The sequence below is a fragment of the Leptosomus discolor genome, chromosome 3, assembly GCF_034619465.1.
Source record: "Leptosomus discolor isolate bLepDis1 chromosome 3, bLepDis1.hap2, whole genome shotgun sequence".
Classification (NCBI taxonomy): Eukaryota; Metazoa; Chordata; class Aves; order Leptosomiformes; family Leptosomidae; genus Leptosomus; species Leptosomus discolor.
Genome location: NC_141393.1, coordinates 52,121,056 through 52,136,582, shown reverse-complemented (window position 1 = coordinate 52,136,582; position 15,527 = coordinate 52,121,056). Strand labels below are relative to the sequence as shown.

Genomic DNA, 15,527 nt, shown 5'->3' with positions numbered 1-15,527 from the left:
TAGATAATGCTGCAGGGGTAACAGCTGTCGGATATGTCTTTGCACTGTGCCTTTGCAGGCAGGGATGGAGCCGGACTCTGACCTGCCAGGAGAGCAGGCAGGCACCGGAGGGGTGTGGGGACCTTTGAGCTCTGCCAGCCTGGTTGTTTCCTGATCCCTAAACGCAGCTCTTTGTTGCCCAACCTGGAGAAATTCACGTAGCATGGGGTGGAGCTGAATTGCTCTCTGCCACCGCCTCGCTGTGGTATGTGACAGGCAGACATGATGTGGGGTGACTGCCCTGCCAGTGTTCTGGGGTGGTTGTGTGCTGCTGGGTGTCGTGGCCTCGCTCCTGCTGCCAGGCTGACACTGCTGGCTGGGATAAAGCTGCTCCTGGGCAGGGAGGCCCGCTATTCTCCCCTGCAAGCCTGCCTGGTGCGGGATAATGTCCCCCAGCCACCCAGGAGCCAGTTTTCCTCATACCAGGATGCCTCCTCCCCTCTGTTCTCTATCTGTGCTAGAGACATAACCCCGTGCCCTGACCCTGCAGGGACGCCCTGACCCTGCAGGGTCCCCCTGTCTGCTTGGGGGGACGCAGGCAGCGACAGGGCCATTGGAGGCCAGGAGGGAGCAGAGCCCTAAGCCGTGGGGAGAAGGAACGCTGGTGGCCGCGGTCAGCTCCTGCCGTGGACTGAGGGAGCGGGGCGAGCATAATACAGTCGCATCTTGGCAAGGGCGGGGATGACAGTGGCCCCACACCCGGCACCCCGCTGGGGAGCGGTGGGACTGTGGCCCGGGAGCGGTGAAGAAAGGCTGGGGCGTGCCGGCGGGCCTGCACGGGGCGGAGGCGGCAGCCGGGGAGCGGGGCCTGCACGGGGCGGAGGCGGCAGCCGGGGAGCGGCGCCTGCCCGCGGCGGGGCGGCCCCGGAGGGCCGGGCCGGGCGCGGCCGGAGGCGAATCGGCACTGCTGGGGGTAGAGCAAGAGCGGCACCGCCGGAGCGGCGCAGTGCGGGGAGCCGGTGCCTGGTACGCGATGCGAGCGGGCGGGGAGACGCCGCACCAGGTGCTGGGCCGGCTGCGGTTCCTGCTGCAGTGCAGCGAGTGCTTCCGCCGCGCCCGGGCCCTGCCCGACGCGCTCTGCTACGTGCCGCGCGAGGTGCAGTACAAGATCTGCAAGGACCCCGCCGCCGCCGCCGCCGCCGCCCGCAGCCTGCTCAGCGTCTGGGACAGCCCGGGGCCGGCGCGGGGCGGCAAGCGGGCGGCGCGGGCCACCATCGAGGTGCGGAAGGGCGGCTGCCTCCGCGCCACCGGCGAGGAGTACTGCAACGGCGCCGGGCTCTGGGTCAAGCTCAGCAAGGTAACGGCAGGACGCGCCCCGCCGTGCAGCCGGGAACCGCCCGGGGGACGTCGGGTCCCGACGGCGGGGACGAGCCGAGATGTGCTTTCAGGAGCAGCTGGAGGAATACACGAGCAGCCATGGCCTGGCTGAGGGCTGGCTTCTGGCGCAGAGGTTTGGAGAGGGAGGAGATAAGTTGGTCCGCGTTGACTCCGTTGAGAAGATCCAGTGGCAGCACCGAACGCTTGGGGTTGATTATAAACCTGCAGTCAGGTACGGCACCAGCCTGCTGCATCCCGGGTAGGGACGCTGGAGGCACATGTGGCCGGTACCCGCAGAGGACGTAAGACCCAACTATCCCAAATCCCAGCCTAGCCCCCCTTGCTCCCTCCAGCACAGGTGGGAGACATCCCTGCCGAGCCGCATGCGGGCAGGAGGGTGCCCCCTCACACACCCCCCCCACCCCCCCCATAGGCTAATCCTGCACAGGATAAAGATGACGCCAGGGGGGTTCTGAGGCATTCAGGTTTGGGCTGAGTGATGTCGCAGAGGTAATGCAGTGATGAGAGAGCTCGTATTTGATTTTTGTGGCATAAGGCTGTATGCAGGGCTGGGTTCCCCCACTCTGCCCCAGCCTGCACCCAGGTATGGGGATGCTCTTATCCTTCCCACAGCTATTCCTGCAGGCCCTGGGTGTCACCCCTGGTCCCCCACTGCTGCTGCCTCCACTCCGAGCTAAGGCAGTAATTCTTGGGCATGCTGAGCACTGACCTGTCTTTTCCCTTGCATGACTCCTCCACTGGTACTGCTCCAGCTGGGAACAAGTGGTGGACCTGATGTACTCCATGCACCTGGGAGAGAAGCCCAGACTCATACAGCAGGATGAGGCCGCAGTGCAAAAGTTCCGGTATGAGTGCATCTCCTACAGCTGTACAGCAGCATGCTGAGGGGTGGCTGGCTGGGGCCTGGACATGCCTGCGGGGCCAGGACTGGCTTCAGGGTCAGGAGTGAGGAGGATGGGTGCTATGAGATGCCTTTTATATTGATGCCGTTTGATGCTGCTGAAGCAAAGATGGCCTTTGCCCTGCAGAGCACTGGAGCAACTGCATGGTGCTATTCCCACTGGGCTGGGGTGGCCATAAACACCTGGTGTGGTGATGGTGGGATACAGCTGTGCCATCTGCCTGCAGTGGGGACAGCTGCCCGGTGCCATCCTGTTGTGGTGACCATGAGATGCTGCAGCCATTCCAAGCTCAGGCACCTGCACAGTGCTGATAGGCAGGTTTGTCGTGCAGCCTAGTCTCCTTGTCCCATTAACATGGAGCCCCCCCTGCAGGTCCGTGCCCCCGGGCTGGAGCTATGAGCATGACCTGGAGCTGGGACGCTTCCTGTATGATCACAGCGAGAGAGAGCTGCAGCGTAGGGATTGCACTAAAGAGCACCTCAGCAGCATCGAGGTCTCCTCACAGGCAGTGCGTAGTGGGGCTCCTCCGTAGCCTAAAATCAGCGTGAGACACATGAGCATCACCGTGGCTGCGGGGAGAAGCAGCTGGTGGTGGCTGTCCGCTCTGTGAGGGGCAGGGGGTGGTGGTGGGCTTTTGCTGCTCTAGCAAAGCTGCCGGGACTTGGGCATCTGGAGCCAAAACCCATTGTGTCTCTGGGGCACTGCAAGGGGTCTGTGGCCATGCCCAGCTTGCTCTGTGCAGAAGCTGCCATCCACCTGCAGCCTAGCAAACCAAGGGTCTGGCCCGGTCCTGCCCTTCTCTGGCCCCACGGGACCTGTCCTAGGGGTGGCCACAACGTGCCCAAGGATGTTCAGCTCCCTCCCTCTACTCACTGCACTCTTGCAGGAGGACTGTGGTGCAGCCCACCTGACGGACAACCAGACATACACCTTCTGGGAGAGCGACGGGCCCGCAGGGCAGCACTGGGTGCGGCTCAACATGAAGAAAGGCACCATTGTCAAGTGAGACCTTGGGGTGTCCCCTCCCTGCTGTGGCTGTGCCAGGGACAGGCAGGGTGCAGGCAAAGCACCATGTTCCTCCTAAAAGCAGCTTTTCCTGGGCTGCATCTGGGGACTCCGGGTCAAGTTGGGGGGCAGCTGCCACCAGATGCACCCCGGGACACAGCCTTGCCCCAGCCCCAGGACATCTCTGGGGACATCTCTGTGTCCAGGCATCTCAGGAGGGGAGGACAGCACTGCTGCTTGCTCTTCTCATCCCTAGGAAGCTGTGGCTGATGCTGGACGGGCAGGCCAGCTCCTATATACCCAGGCGGGTGGCTGTGTATGGGGGTACACCAAACAGGCTGCAGCACCTGAGAACCGTCCTAATTAATGAGTGAGTAATGAATGAGGAGCAGCCTGAGTCCATCATGGGCCAGACTCCCAAGCTGTCTCAGCATCCTGAGCAGATGCTAAGGAAAGGGCTGGGGTCAGTCCTGAGTGACCTGCCGGTGACAGTGGCTTTCCATGGTTCAGGGCTCCCTGGGTGCAGGCTATGTCTGTCCCCACAAGCATGGTGGTCCCCCGCCTCCACGTGCCAGTGGAGTGCCTTCATCTCCACTCTTGCTCCTTATCTGTGCTGCGGCAGCTGGGCTGCAGCGTGCTTCCTCCTGCCTGGTGACTTTGGGGGTCTTTCTGCTTCCTCCTCCTCCTCACCTCTGGGGTCATGTGCTGCTGCCATCACCTTTCTGAGCACCTCTGCCATGCTGTAGCCGAGAAGTCCTGGGGTGCTTCAACTCTCCCTCTCTGCATCACCCTTCTCGAGGCAGGCAGGGGTTTACAAAGGGGTGCAAAGATCTCCTCCTCCTCCCCCAAAACTTGTTTGTTTGCCTTTTGTTGGCTGAGCAATGAGATTTGTCTTTGAAGAAGCACTCATGAGACCACTGAGGTCTCCTTCCTGGTGACAGGAGTGACAGGAGCCAGCTACTCGCTGATTCTGGGCAGTCGCAGTGGTTTTTCTCCTCATGCCTGTAGGTCTTTGCTAGGATCTTGCCAAAGGCTTTGGAAACAAAAGGGAATAACTTAGCAAACTGCTCATCTCCACAAACTGCTGTTTCCTTCAAAACACATCAGCCTTGAGTGGCCAGCTCAGCTTGAAGGATGGTTGTGCCATTGCGAGAGGCACTGGGACACCCTGGGAACAGCGACATGCTCTCAGCCATCTCGTCTTTCTGTTCTGCTTTGTATTTATGCTCTTTTCTGGCTCTTTGGATGTGGCTTCCACCTTCTTCAGGATGCCTCTGTGCCTCTGACAGCCTATTGTCTCCTCCCGGTCCCCTCATGCCGCAGCCCTGGTGAGGCGGGGAGGGCTTTCACCATGGGTAGCAGCGCATCCTCGACGGGTGAGCCAGAGTGGCCTGTGCCTCACTGGCTGCCTCGCCAATGTCTGTGCCTCACGGCTCTGCCATCTCCCTCCGTGCTGTGTGCAGGAACAGCTACCAGGCTGTCTGTGTCCTCCGCAACATGAAGACCCACCTGCCTGTGCTGGAGATCCGCATCCTGGAGTGCCGGGGTGAGCCTGCGCCACTGGACTAGGGCTGCCAGCCCAGCCCAGCCCTAAAGCTGCAGCTGGTACTGGCACCTGTGGCTCTTCCTGCTGCGCCAGCTGCTTTTTGGGGTCTGTTGGAGGAAAAGCTGGGGAATGAGCTTCATTTGGGATGCCACAGGGGCTGGGGGCTCCTTGCTCCCAATTTTAGCATCTAAGCTGTGCCGGCCGTGCAGCTGCAGCCATGCATGCAGCATCACTGTGCTTTCTTGGCAGACGAAGGGTACAATGTCCGCCTGCGAGGGATTAAGATCAAGTCCTTCTGGGAGTGGGACCTGATCCTCAACGCCGACATGTTCGAGCCAGCCCGGCTGGTGCGCTACCCTCTCCTGGAAGGGATGGGTGCCGATGTGCTGTATAGGCGGGCTGTGCTCATTCAGAGGTACAGCACAGGGACACCACCATCCCTGCAGCAAGCCCAGGCCCCAAGAAGAACCATGTCCTGGCCTCTAGCAGGGAGTTGCATGTGTCTTGCTTAAAGTCTGCCAGCTCCTTTTCTGTGTGTGGCAGGGACTTCAGCTTGCTGCTCCCCATCTGAACATGGCTGCTTCCAATGTCGGGGGCAAGGGGGACCTGCATCACACGGAGTACCCCACCCCACTGCCTGCAGGGCAGCCCCAGGCTGGGGTCAGCACTGGCCCCACAGAGGGACCCTCTGCAGCAATTCGGCCGCAGTGCTGCAGCATGGGCTGGGCTGCCCTCGTTAGCAGCTTTTTCTTGGGGGGAACAAAGTAAAACGCTTGGCCAGACGATGCTGGTTGTGTGCTCCCCTTGGTGTGCTGGTGCCCCTCCGTGGGCTGGAGGAGAGCCACATGCAGGGAGCGTGTTGCCCAGGCTTGGTGTGTGCCTGCAGTGAAAAGCCATGGGCATATTTGGCTCTGCATGTCCACCAACCCCCTCACATCCTCATGCTGCTCCTCTCCGGTCTTCAGGTTTGTCCAGCTCCTGGACAGTGTCCTGTGTTACCTGATCCCCCCCTCTGAGGACAACGCTGGCACCTTCAATGCACTCAGGGTAAGTGTTTGCTGGGCTCCCTTGGGATGGTGCTAGTAGGAGCATCTCGTCACGGGCTCAGCTGGTTTTGCCAGGGACTGTGGCATGTCCACCTTGATCTGATGGGGACAGACCAGCCCAGGGCTCATGCTGAGAGCTGCCGTGCTGGGCATGGACAGAGGGATGGAGGAGCTGAGCATCCCCTGTGACACCAGGGGCTGTGCTCGGCGAGGGGGAAAGAGGGCATGTGGTGGCAGGATCAGGCCCCTAACCATTCCTGCTCATCCCTTGCTAGAGTATGAAGCCATTCCTGCTGCTGTGCGAGCAGAGCACAGCCCTCATCGCCCACTGTCTCCAGTCCTCGGAGAGCAGCCCCCCTCACACCACACCAAAGCTGCAGATCAACCGGCACCTAGCCCGGGAGCACCGTGCCAACCCTGCGCTGGACCCCAGCTGCAGGAACACTGTCTTCACCCAGGTACAGCAACACCATGCCCTGTGCTGTGTACGTGCCAGTTCAGCATCACTTACCCCCGTTGTGTCTCATCCCCTTTCTGCTCTGCTTCTCTCCAGCTGTATGAAGGTCTCAGATCTTCCAAGAACAACCAGCCCCTGGACTACAGGTAGGTCTTCAGCATTGTGTTTCTGTGGTGTCACCTCCCTTGAGTGGGGTGCAGGGGGTGTGCCAGGTGCTGCTGGCTCTCTTGGGGGAGGGATGTGCGTGGGGCTGTTTCTTCCCCGCAGGTGGCCCCTGAGCTACAGCCAGTGGTGGGAGTGCGAGTTTATCACCGAGGGCATCATTGACAGTGGTGAGAGCTCTCTCCTCCCCTCCAGGGCTCTCCCCTGGGCTTTCTCATGTTGGGGTGCAGCTTGGTGCGTCACCCGCTGCAGTGGGGTGCCCATGCTCTCCCAGCTGCTCTGTGGGAGACAGCCCCACTCTGCACACATGGAGTGGTCCCTGCATCTCCGCTACCCCACCAGTATTGCCCCTGCCCCAGGGAGCGGGGCAGCTTGGCCAGATCCTGCAGCTCAGCGTCTGGCCCTAACCAACCTCTGCCCCCACTGCAGGTGGTGGTTTTCGAGACAGCCTGTCAGATGTGTCGGAGGAGCTGTGTCCTAGCTCAGGCGATGTGCCGGTGCCCCTGCCCTTCTTCGTGCGCACCTCCAACCAGGTTTGGCACCCTGCTGCCTGCCAGTCCTGGCCCTGCGGGGACAGCCAGCAAAGCCTGGGGGCTTTTGGGGTGTTAGTCCTACCTTAATGCTTACAGGGCTCTTGGCTGGGGAGGCTGTGCTTGTACTTGGGTGTTGGAGATCTCCTGGAGGGGTGTAAAGGGCAGGAGAGGGAGGCTGCAGGAGGCACCATGCTGGGCTGGTCATGTCTGCATCCACAGGTCCTAAACGCTTCTCTTGCAGGGTAACAGCAGCAGTGACACCAGGGACATGTATGTCCCCAACCCCTCCTGCAAGGACTTCCCCAAGTATGAGTGGATCGGGCAGCTGATGGGAGCAGCCCTGAGGAGCAAGGAGTTTCTGGTGAGCATGGCAGAGCCCCCCCTGGCTGGCGAGGGGGCTTGGCGGGGGTCACCGTGTCTCTGGCAGAGGGGCTGCCCTCAGGTGAAGGAGGGGCACAGGGAAGATGTGTGTCTCTGTTCCTCTGGCAGATCCTGGCTCTGCCGGCGCTGGTGTGGAAGCAGCTGGCAGGGGAGGAGGTCAGCTGGAGCGAGGACTTTGCCACTGTGGACTCAGAGCTGGTGAGCAGGGCTAGGGGCCAGCAGGTCAGTGCTATGTGCTCCCGTGGCTGCTCTGGCTCTGCCATGATGGCTTTCATCCATTGGGGTTGCAGGTGAAGTTGCTGGAGGTGCTGGAAGGGGTGGACAGGGAAGCCTTCGAGTTCATGTTTGGCAGAGAACTGACCTACACGATCGTGCGGAGTGACCAGCATGTGGTGGAGCTGATCCCTGGTGGCAGCAGCACTGTGGTGCGCTACGAGGACCGCAAGGAGTTCATCCGCCTGGTGCAGAAGGCTCGACTGGAGGAGAGCAAGGAGCAGGTAATGTTGTCCCCCAAGGCTGGAGTGGCTCCAAGGGGTCCCTGCTCCTGGGACAAGCCCTCCTGGTACCTGTGGGGTTGGTGGCTGTGAAAATGCGTCTCCAAAACCGGCTCCCGGGTGGGTGGTTCCTCCTGCATCCCATGCCCAGGATGTCCATGAGTCCCAGGGACCCACTTTGTCATCCTGCAGTCTCTGCCCCTGGTGTCCTCAGTTTTAGCCCTGGGCTCAGACCCGCTGTGGTGACGTGGGACCTCTCCTATGCCCCCTCAAAGATTGCAGCCATGCGTGCCGGGTTGCTCCGTGTGGTGCCCCAGCCTGTGCTGGACCTGCTCACCTGGCAGCAGCTGGAGAAGAAGATCTGCGGGGACCCCGAGATCACCGTGGCTGAACTGCGGAGGTTCAGTAAGTTCCAGGGCCAGCCCAAAACTTCTCCCAGCCCCCCCGCATGGGCAGGGACCCCCTCGATAGTGCTTGTCCTGCACACACATCCTGACCCGTGCTGGTTCCCTGCTTGTGGGATGCCTGGGAGTCTGGGGAGGATAAGACAGTGGGACCCTGGATAGGGATGCTTCAGGTTTAGCTGCAAACCCCACCTATGTCCACTCTGGTCCATCTCGTCCTCAGCCTCTATGGGCAGAGGTGAATGGCCACCCTGCAAACTGGGACTCCCATTTCTCCGCCCACCTTTGCGCAGGGTGCCGGCCCCGCTTAGGGGTGCCAGGGGCTCTCAGGGGCTCTCTGTAAGCAGAAGGTCTCCTCTCTGCCTCTGCTCTGGGCTCTCACAGAAGAGCAGCATGGACATGTCCCATGTTAATTTGCTTTGCCAGGAGTTTTTAATGAAGCTATTGTTCATTCTTCATCGCAGTCACATTTGAAGACTTTCCCTCCAATGACACCTGTATCCAGAACTTCTTGGAGGCGCTAGACAACTTCACCAGTGGTGAGTGACCCCAAGCCTTTCCTTGCTCTTCATATGCAGTGGCGTGGGCCAGGGGATAGGGTACCCCCTGCCCTGCACCCTGAGGGTGCTCACTAGGTGCTTCCCTGGGAGTTGTCTGGGGTCATCCTGCCTGGCCCTTCCCAGGATGCTGAGAGCATCCCTTAGCTTTGCCCCATGCTGCCAGGATGCTTCTGCAAGGGCAGACCCTGCCACAATGGCAGCAGCTGGCATGGTTCTGTCGCTGTCCCTGAAATCTGAGCCCTGTCCTTCTCCTCAGAGGATCTCAGCCGCTTCCTCAAGTTCGTCACTGGCCGGAGCCGCCTCCCAGTTCAGATCACTGTCTACCCAGAAAGGGCAAAGTGAGTGCATCCTGTCCTGGCTGGGGTCCTTGTGCCGTGCCGGGGTCTGAATCCCTCTTCTTTCCCCCAAGCTTGGATGCATTGGACCTGATGCCACAGGCCTCCACGTGCTCCTGCAGCTTCTTCTTGCCCAACTATTCCTCGTGAGTTGAGCTGGGGACAGGGGACAGGGATGCTCCACCCTCACTGGGGCAGGCATTGGGGTCCCCTTCCGGGGTCCCCTTCCAGGGTCCCAAGGTCTTGCCCTGGGGGATGTCAGGGCAGGTGTGGGGAGGGAGGCGTGAGACTCTCGGTGCCTGTCATCGCCGTGACCCAGAGTTCCCCCTGGCCAGGGCCAAGGCCTGCGAGGAGCTGCTGCGGTATGCTGTGTACAACTGCATGTCCATCGACACCGACAGGGACACCTGGGATGAATGAGGTCCCCCAGGCACCCCATGTCATGGGAGCTGCTCACCCTGGGGACACTGGATTCAATAAACTGCTGGGCCAGATCCTGCCATCCTGCCTCAGATCCTGTTTGTGTCCGTACTTCTGGAGGGCTGGGACTGGAGCGTATGTGGCCAGTGCTGCAAGGGGGTGCGGGGGAAGCAGCATGGCACTGCCTGCTGGGTGCTGCGCCTCTATGGGGTGTTGTGGGGTGGAGAGCGTGGTGTGCAGGCGTGGGCTCTGGGTCCTGTCCCCTCCCCAGACAGTGTGTGCGGGGAGCGCAGCTGCAAACTGCGCCCCCATGCACCCTGCAACCTGCCTGCAGCGCTGCAGCAGCCCCTGCCTGCAGCCCCATCTCCGGCCGCCTGGGGGAGCTGTGCCGCCGACCCCATCCCGCGGCCGAGCAGAGATCCATGACTCGGCGCTCCGCAGCCCGGGATCCTTCCCTCGGTGTTCCTCTCGCTGCCCTGGCCGGGAGGAGCCCATAGCAGCAAGGCGAGGGGGCGGATCGAGCCTATCGGCGCTCTACCGCTGCTGTCCGCAATCGACCAATTCGGTTCTCTCTGCGCAGGCGCAGTGCGCGCCGGCGCCGCCATTCCTGTCCTGTCAGTGAGTCGCTGGGAGCCGGCAGCCGCCAGACCGGAGGTAACGGCAAGGCGGTGGGAGGCCCAGCGCCTCCGCACGGGTTGTGAGGGGCGCGGGGAAGGCGGGGAGCCGATGCACGCCTCCGAGGAGTGCTGGCGCCTAAAGTTGAGCCAGGTTGAACCGAACCGGTCTTAGCCCGGCCCGGCTCGGCCTGGCCTGTCCCGGCCTGGGCCTGCCTGGTTCTGCTGTGGTTGAGTGAGGCCCTGCCCCTGTGCTCCCTCTGCAGCATGGAGTTCCAGGCCGTGGTGATGGCGGCGGGAGGCGGTTCCCGTATGACGGACCTGACCTCCAGCATCCCGAAGCCGCTGCTCCCGGTGGGCAACCGGCCCCTGCTCTGGTACCCGCTGAACCTCTTGGAGCGTGCCGGCTTTGAAGGTGAGGCACGGCGGTGTCTTGGTGTGGCAGTGGAGACGGCATGCTTACCCTGGTCTTGGCTTTAGACTCCCCATGGTCATCTCCACTACTCACGTTTGTTGCCTCCTCTTGTTCTAATGCCTTGTTGCAGGTGACCTGTTGATCGAGGCAGGTGCCGTAGCAGGAGATCTTTTCTCTGCGCTGGAGCTGTGCTGTTGGCCCATGTCACATCCCTTTCTTCACTCTAGGCTGTGCCTCCTGTGCCAGCGCCCGCTTCCCCCTCTTCTCCCCTCACCAAGGCTTTTCCTATCTATAGCCTTTTCCCAACTTTGATGTCTGTCCCAGTGTTGTTAACTGGGAGTCTCTCACTCGTTTCTTTCTCTGAATCACTAATGAGAGTAGTGTGAGAAGTGTGTCAGCTCTCCTGGGATATCTCTTGATTTGTTGTGGTTTGTTGTTTTAGTCTGGCCTGAAGTTCAGGGTTACTCGCTCTGTCTGAGACATCTATTGCACCGTGAAGCCAAGTGCTGGGTTTTGGATGGAACAGGGCAGGGGAAAGTGGCAGACTTCATTTTGGAAAATATGCCTTCATGCCACTGTTGATATCCTCCAAATATGCATTTACTTTTTTTCTTTTGTAGATGGAATGGATTTGTTGCTCACATATTACTCCACTCGCTTGCCAAGCTGGTGATGAGAAATAGTTTAAACACTGTAGTGTAATACTGCGGTTAGTGATGTCCACAGAGGATTGTCAGGATCAGGGTGGGCAAAAGACAAAGTTCTAAAGTGTTGGTGACATCAATGTAGGGTCCCGTCAGTCTGTTTGAGGACATATGGTTTGGCGTTGCTCACTAATGATAGACGACATTTCTGTTCTGTCTTGCTGTCTCATGTGTCCCTTTCAGTAACAACCTCCACCTACACAAAGCAGAAGAGATTATTTTCATATTCATTAGCACTTCAGTTCTCTTCTTCAAAAGTTACTGTTGCCAAGAGAGCTTGGTTTGTTGTAGAACCCAGTTATGTTACTCAAGCCTGTTGACAGTTCCATCAGCCTCTGTAAATAAGAAATGAGTGTATCCTATTTGTGATAATTTTTTTTTTCTGCTTGATCTCATCCTACTTTCCTCTGTCCTAGAGGTCATTGTGATTACAAGGAAGGAAATCCAAAAGATGTTAAACTTGGACACGAAAATGAAGCTGGATTTTGTGTGCATCAGTGACAACATGGACATGGGTACAGCAGATTCACTGAGGCATGTTCACCAGAAAATTAAGGTATTACTGTCTTTTATTGAACTTGACTGGAAAACGTTTGTTTATAATATGGTATTTTTCATTGTGTTGTAAGAGCTGTTCCATGTCATGATATTGCGGGTATCTGAATTTCCTGATCTTCAGAAGAGCTGAATTTTGTAAAGGTCACCTCATGGGGGAACTCGAACAAAGACTCTAAATGACTAGAATTGACAGCTAGGAAGGCTGGAGCAGATCCAGGCTGGGCACTGGCTGCTTCTTAGTCCGTGATAGCTTTCTGGCAGATTAATTAAAAAGTTGTATTTGTTCATACAGTTTTTGATATGATGTGTCATACTGTTGTCCGTGTAGTGCTTGGGGAGGTAGTTCTGCAGAAACATTCATTGCTGTCTTAGCTTAGGCAATACGCTGACACGTAAGGGAGTTCACGCTCAGTTCTTGGCCCAGCTGCAGGCTTGCCTGCGCTATTAGGCACGTGACTTGCTCTGTGCTTCTGTCTTCTGCTTTTCCTGTGCTTTTGCTGGCTTGGTCATATGATAAGCTCTTTGATGAACAGTGCCTACATGTGATAATGTTCTAATAAAAATGCCAGTTTATAGAATTTTTATTTCCGGTTGCACAATTAAAACACTCGCATGTAAGGCAGGAATGCTGCTCAGAGCTCTTACCGTGATGTGGGATGGAATTTTAGTTTCGTTGTTGTCATAGACTTAATCTTTCCTATTTGTTCCCTGTCTGTTTAGGCCATCTCGGCCAAATTGGCTGTTTAAATAAGGGTTGCAACAGAACGTCAATGAACCGTTTAAGTCCTGAGGTGTCTTTTTGTCTTCAGGTTCTATTTGAAGGTAATAAACTGCCATATAACAGGCTGTGTACTTCCAAGAGGACGACTCCAGTTGAGACAAGATGAAACTTCCCAGGCAAATATGGGTGTCCAGGTGGCACAATGAGAGAGATTCTGTAAGGAATTAATGCACAGACTAGAACAATTTAGAGGGCAAAGAGAAGATCTAAAAAGAAAAATCAAAATCAGCAAAATCAGTTTAACTTAAATCAAACGTTTCTGTCATGTGGAGAATCACCCTCTGTCATAACTCAGTTTGTGAGTGTCTTTTAAATATATGCATGCAGTAGGGAAATACCTCTGCACTGCAAATTGTGACCCTGACCTTACAGTTTTATTGCCTGTTCAGAGAAATCAGTCCTTGCTGTCTGAGTGTCCTCTTTTTGGTAATCCAGGCAAGTCTGTGTTGGAGGAGGCCTGGGAGACAACAGCAAAGCGTGTAGGAGTAAGAAAATAGATTGTGTCTTCAGAAGCAGCAGTGTTGATCTGATCTTCTGTTTATTTTTCAGAAAAAAAAGTCTTAGAGAAGATGTGGGGTAGTGTTGAAAAACGCAACTTTTCTTCAGTTAGCTGCTGCATATGAATGGCAGCAGCAGCTGCTTCTGCCCTTTTTATTCCATGTCTTGCTTGTCTGGCCAGAGAGGACAAAGTGCTCTCTTATTTGAAATAAGCTTATAGTAAGTTCTTGAGCAGTTTGCTGCACTGTGTATTTTGGAGTCATTTCTCTAGAAAATGCATACCACTGGTACACCTCTCACAGGGTATACCCTCTCCTGTGTGACATACACAGTAGAGGTAGTTGAAAACCTGCTGTATGTTGGCTATGTCTGCGGTGTAGCAGGAGAGAGATCTGAAGAATGAGTTTCTCTGGTGAAAAAAAAGCTGCTTGTGGCCATAGTTTGCTGGCTGGCTTTTTGCAACCCATGCCAAAAGTCTGATGAGAAGTTTAAACTGGTTGTGGAAACTTAGTTGTCGCAAATTGAGTTAATTGCCCAGACAGAAGAGCAAGTATGCTCAATAAAAATGAGGTAACGTGGCACAGTATAGACAACTGTCTTGTGCGCAATGCAAGCGACAGGGAGTAAAGCAAAGATTGTTAATGCACGGTAAGAAATACTTCTAAGGGTAGCTGAACTGCTGGTCACAAATTCTGAGATGTGCATAAATATTGGACCACTCTAAAGCATAAAATCTCATGACTTGCTGCCTTGTCTAGCATTTGACTGAGAGAGTTCTGCCAGCGCAGCACTGCTGCTTGCTGTGCCTGCAGTTTCATGGCCATCATTTTAATGTCCAGTCTTTTTTTTTTTTTTAATATACTTTTAATATCGCTGTCAGTTTTATTCTTTTTGGCCCTTTAAGTTCCTAGTTTTCCGCTCATCTTTTTCAGGGCTGATAAGGAATCTCTTTCAAAGTATGAGAGTGAAGCTGCAAAGGCCTAATTCGTTTCTCATTTTTATATAGGATTGGAAGTGGTAGAACGTAGACTATGTAGACTCACCGTTGACAGTATAATAATACTCTTGTTAAAACTGCAGCTTTACCACCATAGGGGTGCTCCCAGGTCTCTGTCACCTTGTGATCTGTGCTGGTGAGACAGATCTCTGCCGTGATCTAGCTTAAACAGAGAAACAAGTGAGCCTTCCATGCCTGTAGATTTGAATTGATGACCTTCCCTGGTCATCGAGAGTGAAGAATGCTCCCCTGTTCCAGATGTGGGCTTGACAAGACCATGGTATATAGAGGAATTGAATGTGTTTTGGAAGATGATGGTGTGCTTCTGTAGCTGAGTAAATTCCTTACAGGAACGCGATTTTGTTTTATTTATTTATTTTAAACACCTTCTGACTTCAATTTTCTTTCAATTGCTCACCTATGGAATGATCCTAACATGATTCTGAAGTGATTTACTTAGTGAAAACTTCAGTACTTTTTGAGTTACTGCCTTACCTGCAGCATGGTAGTGAGACAGGTCCAGCAAGACTTACAGGACACAAAAAGAGGCACTACTGTGGATTTCTCAACTGCATGCCTGTCAGCATTTGAAAAGCTGTGCAAAGTAGTGGAAAAATCCTTTCGCTAAATCTCTTGAAGACAACAAAAAGCCAGTAAACCAAGCAACTTTGATGGATTGTAGCAATGAATCAAGCAGTTATGTCCTTAGGTTCCAAATCTGTTAAAGCAATAGTCTCGCTCAATTTATTCAATCCAGTATTTTTATGTCAGACTTTAAAAATATTGGTGTATGTTCATGTCTGGTTTTGAGAATCATTGTCAATAATTACTTTGAAACTTCAGAAGATGGTTTTTATAGATCAAATAACAAAGTCGTCTCTCTCTAAATCTGTAATAGGGGAATACCGCTTCGTCCAAGGCATGTTAGTAAAAGCAGACTGTGAGCTCTCTAGGGCAGAATCTATGCTTTCCTTTGTCTCTGAAGGGCGTGTGTTTTAGTCTTCTTCTTTGGCTGGAGCCATGTTGCTATTAAAGAATTGTATTAAAGAATATTCTTGACCTGTCAGGGAGTGTTTGAAATTAAAAAAAAAAAAAATTAGTTAGCATAGGTTCAAAAAATCATTTTTGTCTAAAATGTAAATCAAATTCTCTCCTTCATGAAATCTCCTTTTCCACATCCATTTTTTTTTTTCCCTGTTACTTTCTGATTCTACTCTCCTAAGATATCTTTCCTACTTCATAAGTCACTTAGGCTGTTACGGGTCACTGTTTCATCCTTTACAGGCGTGGGAGACACATAGCCTTTGTATGCCTTGCTAAGGAACCTGTAGAATTTAT

The 15,527-nt window shown here is 55.3% G+C and overlaps 2 protein-coding genes across 4 annotated transcripts in view; both read left to right on the top strand.

Annotated features, from left to right (window-relative positions):
* The first annotated feature begins 1,012 nt into the window (after positions 1 to 1,012).
* Positions 1,013 to 9,704, top strand: LOC104345335 (E3 ubiquitin-protein ligase HECTD3-like). Of its 2 annotated transcripts, none has more exons than XM_086462951.1 (21): positions 1,013 to 1,336; positions 1,428 to 1,587; positions 2,117 to 2,222; positions 2,652 to 2,787; positions 3,166 to 3,281; positions 3,541 to 3,654; positions 4,748 to 4,830; positions 5,080 to 5,245; positions 5,796 to 5,877; positions 6,152 to 6,334; positions 6,430 to 6,479; positions 6,601 to 6,665; positions 6,925 to 7,028; positions 7,270 to 7,389; positions 7,518 to 7,607; positions 7,700 to 7,906; positions 8,179 to 8,308; positions 8,772 to 8,846; positions 9,124 to 9,205; positions 9,277 to 9,348; positions 9,538 to 9,704. In XM_086462951.1, exons 1-21 carry the CDS (start codon positions 1,013 to 1,015, stop codon positions 9,620 to 9,622), a joined length of 2,550 nt encoding a protein of 849 aa, XP_086319077.1. In that variant the 3' UTR covers positions 9,623 to 9,704. The 2 variants fall into 2 exon arrangements, with proteins under 2 accessions (XP_086319077.1, XP_086319076.1); XM_086462950.1 differs by having other exon boundaries at positions 1,428 to 1,588; positions 2,130 to 2,222.
* Positions 9,705 to 10,246: 542 nt separating this feature from the next.
* Positions 10,247 to 15,527, top strand: part of EIF2B3 (eukaryotic translation initiation factor 2B subunit gamma) — a 102,778-nt gene continuing 97,497 nt past the window's right edge. For both annotated transcript variants that reach the window (XM_086462794.1, XM_086462795.1), the window contains exons 1-3: positions 10,247 to 10,276; positions 10,503 to 10,651; positions 11,772 to 11,911. In XM_086462794.1, the coding sequence (XP_086318920.1) occupies positions 10,504 to 10,651; positions 11,772 to 11,911 (288 nt within the window). In that variant the 5' untranslated portion in view covers positions 10,247 to 10,276; position 10,503. The remainder of the gene's footprint in view (positions 10,277 to 10,502; positions 10,652 to 11,771; positions 11,912 to 15,527) is intronic.

What these genes read in the sequence shown, in the direction of transcription:
- LOC104345335 (XM_086462951.1), top strand. Translation starts at nt 1,013, where the DNA reads ATGCGAGCGGGCGGGGAGACGCCGCACCAGGTGCTGGGCCGGCTGCGG. An exon ending in TGATTATAAACCTGCAGTCA is followed by an intron (nt 1,588 to 2,116) that starts GGTACGGCACCA and finishes GACTCCTCCACT; the next exon opens with GGTACTGCTCCAGCTGGGAA. An exon ending in AACCAGCCCCTGGACTACAG is followed by an intron (nt 6,480 to 6,600) that starts GTAGGTCTTCAG and finishes TCTTCCCCGCAG; the next exon opens with GTGGCCCCTGAGCTACAGCC.